At 48.7% G+C, this 20,285-nt stretch overlaps 1 protein-coding gene across 3 annotated transcripts in view; it reads right to left on the bottom strand.

The window, feature by feature from the left end:
* The window catches only part of STAU2 (staufen double-stranded RNA binding protein 2), a 321,730-nt gene that overhangs the window by 280,241 nt on the left and 21,204 nt on the right, over positions 1-20,285 (bottom strand). For all 3 annotated transcript variants that reach the window (XM_040431992.1, XM_040431994.1, XM_040431993.1), the window contains exons 2-5: positions 8,120-8,357; positions 6,724-6,854; positions 3,156-3,315; positions 2,573-2,626 (exon numbers count right to left, since the gene is read on the bottom strand). In XM_040431992.1, the coding sequence (XP_040287926.1) occupies positions 2,573-2,626; positions 3,156-3,315; positions 6,724-6,854; positions 8,120-8,348 (574 nt within the window). In that variant the 5' untranslated portion in view covers positions 8,349-8,357. The remainder of the gene's footprint in view (positions 1-2,572; positions 2,627-3,155; positions 3,316-6,723; positions 6,855-8,119; positions 8,358-20,285) is intronic.

Genomic DNA, 20,285 nt, shown 5'->3' with positions numbered 1-20,285 from the left:
TTGTGCGGTGCCAGAATTAAGCCAAGCTCGAGGGGAACTTGAATGTACATTATTATTTAAAATAAAATAAAAAAGTCAGAAAGAGTTAAAAATAATATAGCAACCCGAGGTTGTTCCAGCACCCTTTACTCGCAACCTCCTGTCCTGGTTCAACACACCAGAAATGAGCCGCACAGCCAATCCCTGCAGAGGCGGGTTACAGCATCTGAACAGCAGGGGATCGGTGGTCAGCAATGCCTTTTTATTTTGAATTCTTTCTGACTTAAAATTATCTGCCTGTAAGACACAATATATTTTGACCTTTAGGACATAATTATTTTTTAGTTTTTCATACCCAATCCCTAAGAACATCGTGAAACGGCTAGGGCCGAGCTAAAGCACGCCCATCAGAGCGGGTGACGTCACCAAATACACTGCCGGGCGGGCAAAAGAGCGCAAGGGAGCACATGAGATGCTCCGATGCTGCCTGGGTAAAAATAAGGGTATGTCCGGGTTCAGCTCTGAACCCGGACAACCCCTTTAAGCTATGCCATTTAGGCTCTGTTCACACCACATTAGGTATGCCCACCCTGCATCCATGCGACGTCCTTCTTACATCTGTTCTTTTTGCGGATCCATTGTAACTATGCCTGTACCCCGTATGGTTCCGCCAAAAAAAAACAAAAAAAAACGACACTATCCAATTCCAGCAAACAGTGTGCACATACTACAGCACACTTTTTTAAAACTATGGGGGATGAACGGCAAACATACGCAGCTTGTATGTGAGGAAGTTGTATCCTTTTGGACTGTTTGTCTATGCCATTTGAAGGGTAGCCAAACTTCTATAAAACAAAGGGACAAAAGCGCTGCTCTGGGCAATGTGCCATTTTGGTTTTCATTGGCTCTACTTGGCTGTCCGAGCGTGTGGTATACGGATCCATAGAAAGTATATGGGTCCATAGTCCACAAACTCGGTTCTTAGAGCAGAGCCAAGCTGATAGAAGAGGAAGAAGAGCACAGCTCACAGAGCAGCGCTTCTGCCCTTCGTTTTACAAAAGTTTAGTTATCTTAAGGGATTGTCCAGGACTAGAAAAACATAGCGGTTTTATTTCAAAAATGGTATCACGTCTATCCATGGGTTGTGTCTGGTATTGCAGCTCAGCTCCAGTGAAGTGAATGAGCCAGAGTAGTAATACCGCACACACAACCTGAGAAATCAGGAGGCCTCTTATACATTAGATGGTTGCCTGAATTGCTGGGTTCAACCAACATAGATCAAATGTGTATGGCCAGCTTTAGACAATTTTTCTAACAAATGCTCTTGTTAGAAACATTTAAAAAAAGGGTCTCAACACTTAATATATGCGGCGGAACGCATGTTCGTCTTTTTTTTTTTTTGCTGTGAATTTAGAGTTTTCATTATTAAATCGCACTCAGAGCTCTAAGAAGCTCCAGGATTGTTATTTTATGGGGGAATACAAGCCAACGACATGGCAGGAGTGGAGACAGGTCCTCTATAAAAGGGGCGGTGCATGACAACGGTAATCAAGGAACACCAAAGACAGAAGTCATGCACAGCCTTTTCAGCCCGTCCTCAGCATCACAAAGATCTGCCTAATTATGCGGGGATTTGTCCCTCAATCTCATATCCATGCATAAGGAGACAGATCTGCCGTTTGGGAACGCTGTGAGACTACATCTGTAGGAGATGACATGGTGGGCGTCTTTATTGATTGTCACCCAGCTTTCCCAGAAACAGTTAAAAAAAAAAAAAAAAAAAATTGCAGAATGAATTTTACCACAATATTGTGTTCTCTAAGGGTATATTCACACTAGTTTTTAAAGGACTTGTCCCACGAATAACATTGTTTTCTTCAAACCAGCACCTGGATCTGAATACTTTGCAGTTTAAATGTATTATAGCTGCTGAATTATTCAATGAAATACATCTGTATAGCGCCACCTGCTGTTTGTTCTTTTTCGAATATCTGTCTCCTGCTCACTGAGGTGTAAGCTCATGCTCCGTCCCATCCTTTAACGGACACCAGCTGCAGCAGAAAGGACACATCCTCTGAGAAAGGACAAATCCCTAAGCGGCTAGCTTGAAATAAATCTAGCAGAATAACTGGAGAAATGAATCAGAAGATCTTTGGATCCATGGGAGGTACAGAGCTGGTTCTAAGTTTGTTATAAAGAGATTGCCGTGTACCATATGATGTCCGATTTTTACATTAATCATGAATAACCCCATTAAGCAGATTTCTGTGTGTATTCCATGATCCACATCTCATTGTTTTCCGAAGGAATCTATGTCATCGGGTCACATGTTGATGAGGAGACCAAGGTGGGTCTACCACATGGGGATTAGCCACACTGAATAGGGCTAGTCAAAATGCAAACCCAAGGCAGTTCATACTGCAAATCCATGGCAGAAATTTGAGGGTCAGCCTCTTAGATTTCTGCCACAAATTTTGCATTGCATTTTTCCCCATAACTATAAAGTCACGTGAACATGCCCTAAGACAGTAATAGTATAGAATATAGTAAGATGACAGAAAGTTGAGACCATAGCCAACCCAGTTCTAATTACCTTTAGCAGAGAGTCTTGCTGAAGAGTATTTAATTCGATGCAGATGAGCAGCTTCTGTGTAGCGGCAGATAAAAACAATTACCATTGATCCTTACTAAATGATAGGCTAAGCTTAAAGGAGTAATCAAGAAGTTGGATATTGATGGCCTATCCTCAGGATAGGCCAGCAATAGCAGATCAGCAGGGTCTGACACCCCGCATCCTTGTAGCTCTGGTTGTCAGAAATACACCACTCTGTACATTTTGTGTGGACGGAGCTGGAAACTGCAGCACTGCTCCCACAATGGGAACAGTGCTGCATTTACTAGCTCGGTCCACTACACAATGCACAGGAACTGTAGAAATGATCGGCAGGGGTGTTGGGTGTCAGACATCATTGATCTGATACTGCTACCTGATTCTGAGGATAGGCCATCAATATCAAAATCCTGGACAACCCCTGGTTAATATTCTTCAAAAACCTATTGGTGAGACCACAATATGGCTGCATCCAACGGATACATTTATGCTAAGCCCCAGCAAGTATTTTACACAGTTTAAGGTACAGATGGACAAGAAGTTCTACAAAGCAAGATATACTTACTTGGGTTATTGTTAAGGATATTTTTTGTCTGTCTTGGAGCCGGTTTGGGGAGTCTGGTCTCAGATAATGCTAGACTCGCTGCAGCATGTTGCGCCTTCTTAATGCTAGTGCTCTCAGCTTCCCATGTTTGATCACCTAGTGTCAACTGAACTGTAAATAACTTGGAAAATAAAAAAAGGAGAAAAATATTTTATAAAAATACAGAAAACATGGTCGACATTAGAAATAAGTTATAGGATATGTGTCATTTTAAAAGTATTGATCAGTAGTTTCCGGGCGGTGTGGCCCCCAGCAATCACTAGAACCGAAGGGCTTCTCCTAGGCACGGTTATCCTTCTAGACGCTTCTTACACGAGTCTTACAAAAGTAGTCAGACGGAAAAAGACAGGCCAAGTTTATTAAGAGGAAGAGGCTTCTTAATTAATTTGGCACATCCTGTGGCTCTGTGCACCAGAAACTGAAATCTACGCCAGCTATGAGCTGGCACATAGTTCAACTAAAGTGCACACCAGTTGTGCCAAAACTTGTGAGTTTTTATGCCACATTTGTAACGTAAAAAAATCTGAGAAATCTGTCAGATAAGCAGCCACAAAAGCAAGTTGCCCAACATATAATAAATGGTGACGTTCTAAAGGGTTTAGAGCACCTATTGTGCGAAGGCTCATTAGGATGTGAGATGTACTGCAACCAGATCTGTGTTGCCTAATCTGCATATCTAAGGTCTATGTTAAAGGGCTTCTGTCACCCCACTAAACTATATTTTTTTTTTTGTGTACTTATAATCCCTATCCTGCGATATATCTATACATTATGTTATTAATCATTTTCGTTCAGTAGATATGTCAAAAAACTTACTTTTATAATATGCTAATTACCTGTCTACCAGCAAGTAGGGCGTCTACTTGCTGGTAGCAGCCGCAAAAAACCGCCCCCTCCTCCTGTTGATTGACAGGGCCAGCCGCGATCTCCTCCTCCGACTGGCCCTGTCAGCATTTCAAAAATAGTGCGCCTGTGTTGATTCGGCGCATGCGCTCTGACATGAGGAGGCTCGCCTCCTCAGCACTCCCTCAGTGCGCCTGCGCCGATGACGTCACCGAAAGAGAAGACGTCATCGGCGCAGGCACACTGAGGGAGTGCTGAGGAGGCGATCCTCCTTATCTCAGAGCGCATGCGCCCAAAGCGAAAGACAGCACACTGCACTCCATTCACTGATGCAGGGGTTCTGTAAATAGCTGAGTGAGTGCGCTTGGCTATTTTCGGAAGTCATATACCGGTGAAAGGTGAGTGCACCTCACATGTACGCCCACCTCTCCATTCAGCGCAGTAGGACTTCCACAAATAGCTGAGCCAACGCTCTGCAGTTTTTGGAACTCCCACAGCGGTGAACAGAGAGTTTTTGTGCTTGCACAGCTGCTCTCCCTTTTACTTCAGGAGGCCCGTTCTAGAGATAAGAGCGGCTCCCAGAGGTCCCTTCGATAGGCCATGAATGTCTGAAATCAGAATACCCCTTTAAAGGGCTTCTGTCACCCCACTAAACAATTATTTTTTTTTGTATACTTATAATCCCTATCCTGCGATATATCTATACATTATGTTATTAATCATTTTCGTTCAGTAGATATCTCAAAAAACATACTTTTATAATATGCTAATTACCTGTCTACCAGCAAGTAGGGCGTCTACTTGCTGGTGGCAGCCGCAAAAAACCGCCCCCTCCTCCTGTTGATTGACAGGGCCAGCCGCGATCTCCTCCTCCGACTGGCCCTGTCAGCATTTCAAAAATCGTGCGCCTGTGTTGATTCGGCGCATGCGCTCTGAGATAAGGAGGATCGCCTCCTCAGCACTCCCTCAGTGTGCCTGCGCCGATGACGTCTTCTCTTTCGGTGACGTCATCGGCGCAGGCGCACTGAGGGAGTGCTGAGGAGGCGAGCCTCCTCATGTCAGAGCGCATGCGCCGAATCAACACAGGCGCACGATTTTTGAAATGCTGACAGGGCCAGTCGGAGGAGGAGATCGCGGCTGGCCCTGTCAATCAACAGGAGGAGGGGGCGGTTTTTTGCGGCTGCCACCAGCAAGTAGACGCCCTACTTGCTGGTAGACAGGTAATTAGCATATTATAAAAGTATGTTTTTTGAGATATCTACTGAACGAAAATGATTAATAACATAATGTATAGATATATCGCAGGATAGGGATTATAAGTATACAAAAAAAAATAATTGTTTAGTGGGGTGACAGAAGCCCTTTAAAGGGGTATTCTGATTTCAGACATTCATGGCCTATCGAAGGGACCTCTGGGAGCCGCTCTTATCTCTAGAACGGGCCTCCTGAAGTAAAAGGGAGAGCAGCTGTGCAAGCACAAAAACTCTCTGTTCACCGCTGTGGGAGTTCCAAAAACTGCAGAGCGTTGGCTCAGCTATTTGTGGAAGTCCTACTGCGCTGAATGGAGAGGTGGGCGTACATGTGAGGTGCACTCACCTTTCACCGGTATATGACTTCCGAAAATAGCCAAGCGCACTCACTCAGCTATTTACAGAACCCCTGCATCAGTGAATGGAGTGCAGTGTGCTGTCTTTCGCTTTGGGGGCCATGTTCTGGAGATAGGAGCGGTTCCCAGAAGTAGGACCCGCACCTATCTGACACTGATGGCCTAACCTAGCGATATATTATCAATGTCTGAGATGGGTATAACCTCTTTAATACATTTGCATGAATCCTGCAAATCTATTACTACCTTTATCTTGGCATGCTTCAGAGAGGCAGGTTATGCTCCGCCTGTGATGCATGGCCCTAGACTGGCCATACACACGAGATGCCATTCAGCGGAACGATCATCTAGCAGACAGCCGCCTCTCCCTGCCCCATACACAAACATGTTTGGCTCGGCTAAGTGTGTCTGTGTTCTGAATGAAGAGAGGGGAGTAAAGGTGGATTTACACAGCCTGATTTCAGGGCAGATTAATGGAAATGACCAATCCTGTTAATGATAATTCCCGACAATACGCCCATCTAAACGTGCCCCCGATCACCCTCGTTCATCAGGTGATCCTGTCTTTTGTGCAGGCACATCAATCATTGTTTCGGGGCAGCAGATCGTGCTGTCTAAACAGCAATCTGCTGCTCAGAAACAATGATTCTGTATGAGGACTGGGGATTGCAATAGCCTTCCCTCATCCTCATACTGTGAAGGAGATCGCTGCATGTAAATACAGCGATCTCCACCACTGAATGAGCAGCTGACTGTCGGGAAGGAACACTTCCTTCCTGACAACCTACTGTTACATTGTGCAGTGTAAACCACCCTTGAGCCACTGACCGACACAACTGAAAGGAACTTATCTGCCCGAGAACAAAACGATAAAGCATGTTGAAATCCAATACCCAATCCTTTTGGTGGGTGAGAAGGTTGATGAATATTTACTGAAGCCAGATAGAGGGGACTACAGGCAGGTGACAATTTCCTGTAGATACTAGTATATTACAGGGGTTTAAATACTCACATGTACAACTGATTTCTACAATAAGTAGAGGTTTATACTGTTTATAGAGACAGATGCAGCCGCTCTACCTTGCAATGCGCTGGTCCTCTTTCATCTAGAAGTTTATATTGTGGCTGAATCCTATTAAAGCGGGCTAACTCATTCACCAAACACATTGGCGTTTTCTCTTTGGGGTTTGTCATGTTTTCATGGAGAGGCACTGAACAGAGACAAAGAAATGGGTTACAGGGAGATCTTATGAAACACGAGTCATTTTCAGCATATGATTATAGATTCATGTATATTGGCCCAGATTTACTAATCCTATAAATGGCGGAAGCTTAGACCGGCTGTCTAGACCTGCTCCGATAAATGTGGGGCAGGGACTCTTGTCTAGCTCGACAACTATTACTTGGGTTACTTTGATACAGAACGTTACTACCAGAGTAGTGGAGCAATTTTACAAAATAGTGCATCTTGGTCCATGTACCCTTTTTCCATAAAGACACCCCCCTCCCCCCTTTCTGATAAACCCCACACTCTCGAGCAAGTTGGGATAAAAAAAAAATATAGAAACCCTAGTTGAGCCGTGAGCCCTCCACTGATTCGGAGAACGGTCCACCATCAGAAAGCAGCTCATCAATATAGAAGTGAGCATGCAGGAAAACAGAGTTTCCAATTCTCAACTTGTTCAACCTGAGCAGCCACTAGCGATTGATGCGAGGACTGACCCATTCTCAGAAACATGGATGTTCAAGAATGTAACTCTTCTGACAAAATTGTAAAATAGCAGCAGAGCATGTCACTGCCAGGCAGAAGGCGAGCAGTTTTTTCTCCCTGGCTGTGACGCAGTCGGTTCAGACTGGACCACGGCACAGCCAGGGAGAAAGAGATGCCCACTGAGAAACCCTAGCATCTCTGTGTTGGTCCCATGTTCATGTGTGTCCGCATTGCTTGGAAAAATAATGTTTTAATATATGCAAATGAGCCTCTAGGAGCAATGGGGGTGTTGCCGTTACTCTTAGAGGCTCTGCTCTCTCTGCAACTGCTGCGTTCTTTGCACTTTGATTGACAGGACCAGGCAATGAAATCATCATACATAACGCCTGGTCCTATCAAAGTACAGAGGGCACGACAGTTGCAGAGAGAGCAGAACCTCTAGGTGTAACGGCAACACCCCCGTTGCTCCTAGAGGCTCATTTGCATATACTAAAAACATAATTTTTCTCAGCACTGTGTACACATGTGATAATGGGACCAACACAGATGCCTTCAGCTGCCAAGCGCACATGTAATAGGTCAGCCTGGTTCATAGGTACAAATCTGCTGACAGATGTCCTTTAAGTGTTAATTTAAAGTTTTCTGCAACTGTGTATTTAACACATTAGGTGTCAAGGTAACATTTGCTACATCTGTACCAAAATCCTGATGTTCTGCAGCTTTCCATAGGAGGTGCTTGACGCCAAGTCCTGAATTGCACTGTACCTTCCAAGAGTTTGGCTGGCCCTTCTTCCCTGGCCACGCCTGGCGAGCTAACAGAGGATGATGAATCCACAAGACTTTCGATGGGGCTATCTGCGGGTAATTCTGTAGCAGATCCATTCAGGGAGCTTTGCACACTCATCTGACTGGTACTTGTGGCAGGAGCGGGTAGCACAGACGAAAAAGAAGAGTCACACATGGATGCAGATGATGGTGCCTTAATGTGTGCCATTCTCTAGCTCTGTGACATGTGAAAACAGAAACATTTGGTTACATACAGTACACGGCTCATGTCATGCGGTATAATATTATAGTGTTACACAATAGTATACATCTACATGTATAGTATCCATAGCTTATCCCATGTTGATTAATCTGCCCCTTTAAAAGAACAGAGAAAAATGGTTTTATACAGCAGATCATGTTGCATTTGTTCACATAATTTGATGTTTGTTTTTTTGTTTTTTAAATTTCAAAGTTCACTTTCTTTTAGTACACGTTACAATCTAATCTTCTTTTGGCCTCTTTCGCACAAGCATATCTGAATATACAACTCTACTACAGTAGCTTTAGACTACCTAACCAGATAGGAACGACACCCCCCGCTTGCACCCATTCCATCCCCTGCCAGGCACAAATGCAATGTTCTCTGTTAGGTCTCTACATTCCTGACCACAGACATTTTTGCAGTTTTTGTTCAAAATGGTTGTCATTAGAGGCTATGGGAACTGTTCACACTTTATTTTTTTAAAGAGCCTGTAGGCCGAATTATCACAATTTAAAAATTCTACTCAGAAAACCAAAGACAAACAAAGGACATAGTTACTTATGCCTCTGAGACGCGAACCATCAAGTCAGGTCCATGTTGCAGACTCAAGTCAAACTTTATGGGGTCCCTATCGGCATAAAGGAGGTTTTGACCTTTCTAGGGTTGCTATCCTGTGGAACGTAGGTGGATCATCCCTTCGCTACTATATAAGTATTGTAGTACTATAATAAAATTATGCTTCTAGCTGAATAATGCAAACAAAGTACAATAATGCCATAATTATAGAAAACATTATGGTGATAATGCTACGCTTATTATACAAATTTGAGATTCTTGGCAAATACATTTTGTACAAAATTATTTGGGCCCGTCTGCCAAACGTCAAGGCGATCTCTACAAGACGGGAACCTAACACTAAATACTACCTGTTATGTGCCAAAATGGCCACCATAAAATTCAGGGAGTGCAGGTTCCACATGCATGCTGGGTCCACTCGGCTTTTTACCATTTTTGGTGCCATAACGGCCTCCATTAAATCCAGGGATGTAGGTACCAACATGCATGCTGAGCCCACTCTTTACTTCTCCTGGTGCCAAATGGCTTCCAATAAATACAATGAGAGCAGGCTACAGCTTTACATTTACTCTAATTAAAATAAGCCTATAGGGCAGACAGGCTAGTCAGGGGTGCTAGCTGAGTTTTTTTTTCTCCGATTTAAGTCCTCTTCCATTCCGTTATTCCACAAAACATATACGTATGGTTTCTTTTTTTTTGCAGATCAGAAACAGTAACTTATTAATCTCCAAACACACGAGCAATATGGGCTGGGCATATCATTGCTACAGTATGGATCCACAAAATACCGATGACATACAGATGTGTTCCGCGTGCGTTCTGTATTTTTTACAGACCAGTTGACTTGAATGGGGCCTCGGACCGTGATTTGCGGACAATAATAGGACATGCACTACTTTTTTGCGGAATGGAAATACGAAAATATGGAAACGGAATGCAGACGGAGTACCTTCCGTTGTTTTTGCGGACCCATTGAAGTGAATGGTTCCGCATACGGTCCTTATGGTGTAATCGTGATGCCATTCACACATGCCAGGTTTAACCCTGCAGGCAAAGCACATGCAAGCCTTCCGATAGAGGACATATGGAGGATCACCATGGCAACTACGTATATCACATCACTCCAACAAAACTGACCTGCTGCTTTGAAAGGTAAAATATCAAAAGCTTCATGGAATGCGGCTACATCAATCCAGTATTTTATACACCAACGTCGCATTCATCTATAATTTCCTAGGTTGCTTCTTGGAAATGCTTTATGACATTACTAATGGTAAAGAAGGGTTATAGCGGCTCCTTAGCAACAAATATAGCTGGTGGTGGGTGATCATGCATACCACTGTGTTCAGGGGTGGACTGGGAACTTAATAGTGGCCCTGGAAGAAAACTAAAAGTGGCCCCATGTTGTAGGTGGTTCCAAACTGACAAAAGATGGGGCAACACAAGTAGTGCAGAACACAATATCACAGTGCAGCACATAATACCTCCACCCCTGCCGCAGTATTCATCTGTATCAACATCCTGAGGAATACAATATACAGTTGAATTCAGGAGGGCACCGGCGGCCACTGACCAGGTGTATAGGTGCCTGATGCTCCTGCTAGTAATGAGCGACGCGAGCTTCGATTGCTACATCCAAAGTCCCTTCATTCAAAACTTCAGAATAATACTGTACGGAGATCCGTCTCCGTACAGTATTAAAATGTATGGGCTCCAATGAGCCGAAGTCAGTTATTCCAAAGTCACACGTGACTTTGTTGAATAACTTCGGAAGCCGTTTTTTAAAGTGGAAAACCACTTTAAAACCCGAACTCTGCTTCGGTTCAGAGGTACCAGCCGGAATCGAAGCAGAGTTCGGTTTCAAGTTTTAAAGTGGTTTAAAAATGAGCTACCAAAGTTATTCAACGAAGTCATGCGGGACTTTGCGAATAACCAACTTCAGCTCATCGGAGCCCATACATTCTAATACTGTACTGAGACGGATCTCCAAACAGCATTATTCCAAAGCTCTGAACAAAGCTACTTTGGATGTAGCATCCAAAGCTCACTTCGCTCATCACTAGCTCTTTCGTTAAATTAATTTTAATGCTGAGAGATCTTCATGTACCTGGCTGGCAGCCTTGAAGAGGGCCCGGCCGGGAAATTTCCCTGTAGGGTCTAGAGCCAGTCCGCCCCAGACTGCGTCACAGCCTACTCAATGAGGTGTGTATTTAAGAACAATTAACTAAAAACTTCAATAGCAAATCATAATTACCATCATCTCATTATCACAGGCAGGATTACAATGACAAATAACACCTCTGTACAGATAACACATGATCCACTATTCATAACACGTAATGTCTCAGCTACTGCCCCTCTCTGCATAGGTCACTGCCCTAAAAACTTGTCCCATCTATTTCACCGAGTCATCTCCTGTCTATTGTGTCTATGGCCCATGGGGTTGCTGTAAAGCATAACACTAAATGCTGTTAAACAGCAGCTCAGGCAAGATGGCTGCCTATATAATCATGTACATAATTGCCCTTTAAAGGGTTTGTCAGTTTAAAATGTATATTTTCATAAACCCTATTTTACAGAATTTTGAGTTTAAAGGGGTCTTTTTTTCAGGACCCTCATCTTTTGGCAACAGTGGTCAGCAGTTGCAAAAGGTGTCTCAGGCTGGAGGTCCTGTCCTACATTAATCACACAGATATCCCATTGATTTGAATGGCTACTTTGTAATTCCTAATCTTCCTTGTGGTTGTACTGCAGGGAAATTGAAGATTTACTTCCAAGTTTACGCAAGATTACTGGTGATCTCTGGAGGTGTGAACAGGTGGACATCATGACCAGTATACTGCCAAGACAGTCAAAGTAGACAACCCAATTAGCCTAGTGTCAGGCGAGCGTGTCCACTGCGGGAAACACGCTCCATGTGGGAGCTCGATGTCCCGTTATGTGCACTGCTCCTGTGACATCAGCACACAGCACTATAATGATTTATAATGCTGTAGGTCTCTGCTTGACTTTTGCTGCAATCATTTGTTCTCACATAATGCCATCAGTACAAATCAATACAGCAAGTTCAGGCAGAGACACACAGCATTATAATGCTGTGCGCTCATGTCACAGGAGTAGTGTACATAAGGGAAAATCATGCTCCGACACAGAACGCGTTTCCCGCAGTGGACACGCTCGTCTGACATTAGCCTTAAAGTGAACCTGTCAGGTGATATCTGCTGCCAAATCTTGGAGCAAGATATGATAGAGGGAAAGAAGCTGAGCTCTGCAATATATCACTTTACATGATTTGGAGGACAATTTCAGAGTAAAAAGCAGAGAATATCCCGGGCAGGACTCCCAAGAGGGACAGTCCTGATTACATCGGCCCACACAGGATGATTGACAACTCTCCTATCAGTGTGGGTACACAGAAGGTTGTCAATTATCTTGTGTGGGCAGGGTCATCAGGACTCTCACCACCTCTCCTAGGAGTCCTGTCAGGATTTACTCGGATTTTCTCTTAAAAATTATATAAACCTATACATAACAGAGCTAAGCTTCTCTTCCTCCACCATATCTTGCTCTCAGATAGAGAGGCACAAATCACCCAACTGGTTCACTTTAAAGGGGTTGTGAAAAATGAGGGGGGACTCATTCCTCCCCACAGGGTCTGTAAAGGGAAGACGACATACCTGCTTCCTGGTGCCAGCTCTCCGCTCCTTCTCTTGCAAGCATGCGATGCACCGCTGAGCTCCCTCAATGTGAACATCCGGTTGACATTGCCGTGGCTGTCACCAGCTCCCCTTACGTCATGAAAAATTGTCACATTGCGAAAGTATCAGGCCCGGCCAGTGATTGGCTGTGGCGATGTCAAACCAGATGTTGACATTGAGGGAGCCCAGCATAGCATCGTAGGCCTGCAGGAGAAAAATTGGGGAGCGGGCTCCAGGAAGCAGGTAAGTCATCTTTCCTTCACAGGTCTAGCCATTCTTGCGCAACCACTTTAAAGAGAACCTGTCATCAACTTAACATGAGGGCAGCATAAATTAGTGACAAAAATGCTGATTTCAGCGGTGTGTCACTCATGAGCTAAAAGTAAGTGGTTGCTGAGAACAAGCATCATAATCATTTCAGCCCAGGCCTGGAAAAGAGTCAAATCTACCTGAGAAGAGTCCTGGTTATTCCTAATCTCCTGCTGATGATTGGCAGTTCTCTCCTAGAGAGAAGGGGAGAAACCTAGGTAGAAGACTGTCAGTCATCAGCAGGTGGGCAGGAGAGCAGGAATTCATGAATAACCAGGACTCTTCTCAGGTGGCCGGGACTCTTTTCCAGGTCCAGTCTGCAATGATTGTGATGTTGGTTCTTGGCAACCACTTACTTTTAAATGACAGATCTCTGAAATCAACTCCCCTGTCTCTACTTTAGGCTACATGCACACGACCGTGGTGTGTTTTGCGGTCCGCAAATCGCGGATCCACAAAACACGGATGACGTCCATGCGCGTTCCGCAATTTGCAGAACGGCACGGACAGCCTTTAATATAACTGCCTATTCTTGTCCGCAAAGCGGCCCAATTGAAGTGAATGGGTCCGCATCCGAGCCGCCAAAACTGCGGCTCGGATGCGGACCAAAACAACGGCCGTGTGCATGAGGCCTTATGCTGCGGTTAGTATGGGCAGCATAAAGTTGATGACAGGTTCCCTTTAAGCTTCAGCATTTAGTTAATAATGCTTAAACCTATACTGCCTGTATACAAAGATCTGGTCAGTTCTGTCATATCATTGAGTCATCAGACAAACCAGGCACATGCGAGGACAGGGGAGCATCTGCTCTAACTGCACAGAGATCTGGATCCCGAGCCTTGACCTGCACCAAAAACGCTGAAACATTAGGGGTCTTAATATCAATCCCAGGTGCTTTACACGAAGATGAAGTTTCTTTCGATTGAATGGTGCACATTAGAACGGGGTATTTTGCACTATATTGTGCCAAAGGTTTATTATAAGACAATGCACAATATTCTTAAGGCCTCATGCACACGGCCATGTTCCGCGGCCGAGAGCGGTCCGTGGTAACCCGGCCGGGATTCCTTCTGACAGCAGGAGCGCACTGCGTCATTGGTTGCTATGACGCCGTGCGCTTCATGCCGCCGCTGCTGTTCAGTGATGCATGATCTATACGAGTGTATCACTGAACAGCAGCGGCGGCATGAAGAGCACGGCGTCATAGCAACCAATGATGCTGTGCGCTCCTGCTGTCAGAAGGAATCCCGGCCGGGTTACCACGGACCGCTCTCGGCCGTGGAACACGGCCGTGTGCATGAGGCCTAAAGCAGATTATTCCTCCAAAAACATTCATCACATATACAAAGGGGTCGCACATGTGCCCTGCAGCGCCAATCAATGTTTATGGGGTTAAGCATTTTACTAGACTGTCTCCGCCAGCCCCACAGACCAAGGCCTCATGCACATGACCTATCGGTTTTGCGATCTACAAATCACTGATCACTTCCGTATGATGTCCTAATTGTCTAAAAAAAATATTTAGCGGACACAATAAAATGCGGATCGGACACTGATACAAAATATGGTCATGTGCATGAGGCCTAAGATAGGAGGGGCAGTGCACATGTATAGCCATCGTTCCATCCAAACTCCTCCTCACCCCGGTCCTGCAGTGAAGACAAACTACCCATGATGGATAGATACATAGCTACATCTTCCCTCTTCAGTTTTTATTTACATAGAATACTTCCCAGAAAAGAGAAGGAACACTTTCCAAAATAAGGAGACTTTTGTATTACTTACCAGTAAAGTCTCTTTCTCGCTCTTCCTTGGGGGACACAGGAAACCATGGGTATAGCTCTGCTCCCTAGGAGGCGTGACACTAAGTGAAAGCTGTAAGCCCCTCCTCCATCAGCTATACCCTTCAGCCTGGAGAAGAGACTGCCAGTTGCGTGTCCAAGTAGTGAAAGATAACCACCAACCGGAAAAAGAACTGTCGAGCCCCAAAGGGGGCAACCAAGCCGGAACCACAACTGTAACCCAAATGAAGGGCGGGTGCTGTGTCCCCCAAGGAAGAGCGAGAAAGAGACTTTACTGGTAAGTAATACAAAAGTCTCCTTTTCTCGCCCATATTCCTTGGGGGACACAGGAAACCATGGGACGTTCCAGAGCAGTCCCAGAAGGGAGGGACCAGAACAAACTCAACCAACACCAGAGGCATCAATCAACTGCCGCCTGCAACACCAGACGGCCTAAAGCAGCGTCAGCCGACGCATGAGTATGCACCCTGTAGAACTTGGTGAAGGTGTGCAAGGAGGACCAAGTGGCCGCCTTGCAAATCTGCTCCGTAGAAGCCCGATTCCTCTGAGCCCAGGAAGCCCCGACCGCTCTAGTGGAGTGAGCGGTAACACCAAGGGGCGGAACCTTGCCCTTGGCGAGATAAGCCTCAGTAACAGCCATCTTGACAAAACGGGCGATAGCAACTTTGGATGCCGCCATCCCTCTGCGCGACCCCTCCGGGACCACAAAGAGCGAGTCAGTATGCCTGAAAGAGCTGGTTACTTCCAGGTAAATCTTGAGCGCCCTGACAACGTCCAGGCGATGAAGCTTCCTCTCCCGCGGGTGGGAAGGGGAAGGACACAAAGAGGGGAGAACGATGTCCTCGTTCAGATGAAAGGCGGAGACCACCTTAGGAAGGAAGGAAGGGACCGGACGAAGAACCACCTTGTCCTGGTGGAACACTAGGAAAGGTTCCAGACAGGAGAGTGCAGCCAATTCGGACACCCTCCGAAGAGAGGTGACGGCTACAAGGAAAATAACCTTGCAGGACAGAAGTCGCAAGGAAACCGTCCGCAGAGGCTCGAAAGGGGAAGCCTGGAGCGCTGAGAGAACCAGGTTCAGGTCCCAGGGCGGTACCGGAGGACGGTACGGGGGAACCGCGTGAGCCACGCCCTGAAGGAAGGTCTTGACAGGACCAAGGGGGGCCAGTGGGCGCTGAAACAAAATGGACAGCGCAGACACCTGACCCTTCAAAGAACTAAGGCCCAGCCCTTGGGCCAGTCCGCTCTGCAGGAAGGACAAAACGGTGGGGAGAGAAAAGCGGAGCGGAGTAATCCCCAGATCGGCACAGAACCCCAAAAAGGTCCTCCAGGTCCTATAATAGATCCTAGAAGAGGACGGCTTACGGGCGCGGATCATGGTGCGGACGACGTCCGCAGAAAAACCCCTACGTGTCAGGACGGTGGTCTCAACAACCACGCCGTCAAACGTAGGGACCCTAAACGCGGGTGGAAGATCGGTCCCTGAGAGAGAAGATCTTCCCTGGCGGGCAGCGGCCAGGGCGCGTCTGCCAGGAGCAGCATGAGGTCGGCATACCAAGACCGGCGGGGCCAGTCCGGAGCGACCAGAATCACCGAGACGCCTTCCGCCGCGATCTTCCGAAGGACCTTGGGCAGGAGAGGGATGGGAGGGAATATGTATGGGCACGCGAAGCCTCGCCAAGGAAGAACAAGGGCGTCGGCTCCGCAAGCTCCCGGATCCCTGGCCCTGGACAGATAGGCGGGGACCTTGTGATTGAATTTTGAGGCCATGAGGTCCACGTCCGGTATGCCCCAACGAAGGCAAATGGCCTCGAATACCTCCGGGTGAAGAGACCACTCGCCGGGGTCGACGGTGGTGCGACTGAGGAAGTCCGCCGCCCAATTGTCCACCCCTGGAATAAAAATTGCAGATAGGGCCGGGACGTGGGCTTCCGCCCAACGGAGAATGCTGGTGACCTCCCGCATTGCTGCAGCGCTGCGAGTGCCCCCCTGGTGGTTTATGTACGCCACAGCCGTGGCGTTGTCCGATTGTACACGAACAGGATGACCCTTCAGCAGATGAGTCCAGTGTCGTAGAGACAAAAGGGCCGCTCTCAGCTCCAGGACATTGATCGAGAGTTTGGACTCCGATGGAGACCAAATGCCCTGGACGGATCGGGGAGGAAACACGCCTCCCCAGCCCAAGAGACTGGCATCGGTTGTAACCACCAACCAGTTGAGTGGCAGAAAGGACCTGCCCAGAAGAGGGGACTGTAACCACCAGCGGAGAGATGACCGCACCGGAGGCGATAGACGGAAGGGATGATCCAGAGACTCCGGCGATTTGTCCCAGGAGGAGATGATCGCCCGTTGGAGAGGGCGGGAGTGAAACTGCGCAAATGGGATCGACTCGAAGCAGGCAACCATCTGCCCCAAGACCCGCATGCAGAAGCGGAAGGACGGTCGACGGTGGAGAAGGAGACCCCGAACCGCTCCTGTGTCTAAAAGCATTCCCAGGAAGACTAGTTGTCTGGAGGGGGGAAGGGAGGACTTGGGGAAGTTGATGACCCAACCGAACCTCGCCAGAGTCTCTAGAGTGAGATCCACGCTGGCAACCGCTTGAGAAAGGGACGGAGCCTTGATGAGGATATCGTCCAAGTACGGTAGCAGAAAAACACCCCTGGAACGGAGTAAGGCCAAAACCGGGGCCAGGACCTTGGTGAACACCCGGGGGGCTGTTGCCAGCCCAAAGGGAAGGGCGACAAACTGGAAGTGGAGGTCCCCCACGGCGAATCGGAGGAAGCGATGGTGACACCGGGCTACCGGAACATGGAGGTAGGCATCCTGTATATCGATGGAAGACATGAAATCTCCCTGCTCCAGGGAAGCCACCGCGGAACGGAGGGACTCCATCCGAAACCGTCGAAGGAGGAGAAAACGGTTGAGCTTTTTGAGGTCCAAAATGGGCCGCACCGAACCTCCCTTCTTGGGAACTACAAAGAGGTTCGAGTAGAACCCTTGGAACCTTTCCTCTAGAGGAACGGGGGTTATCACCCCCCTGTCCAGTAAGGCTTGAACTGCCGCGGAGAACGCAGCCGCGCTTTTCGGGTCCCGCGGCGGGCGGGAGCGAAAGAACCGATCTGGAGGGAAGGATGCAAATTCGATTTTGTATCCGGAGGACACAATTTCGAGGGCCCAGGCGTCGGAGACGTGAGCCATCCAGACGTCCCTGAAAAGGAGGAGCCGGCCCCCCACCCGGGTGGGTGGGGGCGCGCCTTCAGGCAGAGGACTGCTTTGCTGCGGGTGTGCGGGCAGCCTGCGGCTTGCGCCAGGAGGGCTGCGCCCGAAAAAACGGCTTCCTACGCTTGTCCTGGGGAGGAGCCGAAGCGGCAGCTGTGGTGGGAGCCCCAGAGGCCCTGCGGGAGGACCGAAAACGAGACGCACCAGGGCGTCCGCGGGGGGCGCCCCTGGCTTGGGGTTGAGGAAGATGGGTGCTTTTACCACCCGTGGCCTCCGAAATAAGTTCGTCTAGGCGGACCCCGAAAAGGCGGGAACCCGCAAACGGTAGCCCCGCCAAGGAACGTTTGGAGGCAGCGTCCGCTTTCCAAACCTTCAGCCAGAGCTCCCTCCTGACGGAAACTGCCAGGGCGGAGGAGCGTGCAATAAGGGCTCCCGCATCAAGGGAGGCCTCACAAACAAAATTCCCGGCCCGAATAATAAGCTGGGCCAAGGAACGTAGGTCCTGGATGGGGACGTCCGAGTCCAACTCCTGTTCCAGCTGCGCACCCCAAGCAGAGATTGCTTTCCCTGCCCAAGCAGAGGCAAAAACCGGTCTGAGAGCAGAACCGGAGGCAGCAAAAATGCCCTTGGAAAGGGTCTCCATGCGACGGTCCTCCGCTGACTGAGAGGACCCGTCGGGAACAGGGATGGCCGTGTTCTTTGACAGCCGGGCCACAGGGGGGTCCACCTTGGGTGGGGAAGACCATGTGGCCACGACATCGGCTGGAAAAGGATAGCAAATGTCCAGCTTCTTGGAGTTGACAAAACGGGCGTCCGGGCGAGCCCAAGCCTTAGACACCACAGAGGAGAAATCAGAGTGGATTGGAAAGACTTTTGAGGCCTGCCTGGGTCTGATAAAGGAGACGCTAGCTGCGTCAGAGCTAGGGGGATCATCCTGCACCTTAAAGGTGTCACGAATATCAGAGATGAGTTGACCCATCGCTGAGGCTAGCTTGGACGGCAGGGCCGAGTCCATTTCCAAATCTGAAACCGCCAATTCACCTTCAGAGAGCGAATCCTTTGGAGAGGAGAGGCTCGTCTGGGTGCGCACGCGTGGCGGGGAGAGTGAGGCCTCAGAGGAGGAGGCTCGCTCTACTCTAATATGCTTCTGAGAGTGCCTAGCTCGGGAGGGGTCACTAAGAGAGAGTGAACCCGCTGCAGCGGCAGAAGCAGTGGACCCGGAGGGTGCGACAGTCAGAGAGGCGTCCTGCGGGGTAGGTGGCCTGTCTATTAGGCGGCCCACGACATGAGTGAGGCTTTCCACGGCCTGGGACAGGGATCTAGCCCAGTCAGGCGGGTCAGAGGAAGCAGGGGAGCGACACAGCGGGCGACTGAGGCTGCGGTGGAGCTCGGCATGCAGTACAGTGCGGATCAGACTGCCCCCGGGGAAAGGGTTCCCTACAAGCAGTACAGGCATGGTACCAAGGCTTGGCGGCTGCAGAAGGGTCTGACATGGTGGAAAAAAGATGTTGCACTTAAAGTGGGAGACCCCAAAGAAAAGTGGTGGCACGGAGGGGGTTAACAGTCCTACCAGACCCGGATGATGCAAGCGGCAGCGGTAAGGGGAACAGACTGAGGAGGCTGTGGAGGAGAGGCAGCAGCACGGAGATGAATGGCTTCAGGATCGCACGGCAGAGAGGATTCCACGCAGCACTGAGAAGTGGAGCCCGATGAAACCGGAAGTAGCGGAGCGCATGTAGGAAGCTCCGCCCCCCCCCCTCTGCCGCGCTGAAGAAGAAGCAGAGCCGCGCGCGGCAAAATGATTTTAACCCCCAAGGATGATGAAGTGCCGGCCAAGATGAAATGGCGCCGTTCACGCCAAGTAAGCGGCCCCCGCCGCGCCTGGATGTGGCAGACGGCTTGCTTTTGCCTGCAGCCGTCCCCTGAAGGCAGCGTCCCTGCCAAGGACTTGCCCAGATAAACTCCCCTGCCCGGTAACGGTCCCGATATGCCCGGGGGGGGGGGGGGGGGGGGGGGGGGGGGGGGGCGGTCGATGTAGCAGTGGCCATGTAGCAGTGGCCATGGGGGATGTAGCAGTGGCCATGGGGGATGTAGCAGTGGCCATGGGGGATGTAGCAGCGGCCATGGGGGATGTAGCAGCGGTGGGAGGGAGGAAGGGGAGGCTGGAGCAGCCACTCTCACCATACGCTGTCTTCGCCCTCAGTCCATCCAGCGGGGGTCGCCCCTTCAGCTCCTGGCACCGCAGTGGCAGGAAGCCGGGGGAGGGACTTGGCGTGCGGGCGTCCCTGAGCTGGCGG

Source organism: Bufo bufo, chromosome 5 (genome assembly GCF_905171765.1).
Source record: "Bufo bufo chromosome 5, aBufBuf1.1, whole genome shotgun sequence".
Classification (NCBI taxonomy): Eukaryota; Metazoa; Chordata; class Amphibia; order Anura; family Bufonidae; genus Bufo; species Bufo bufo.
This window is presented reverse-complemented; position numbering and strand designations above follow the sequence as displayed.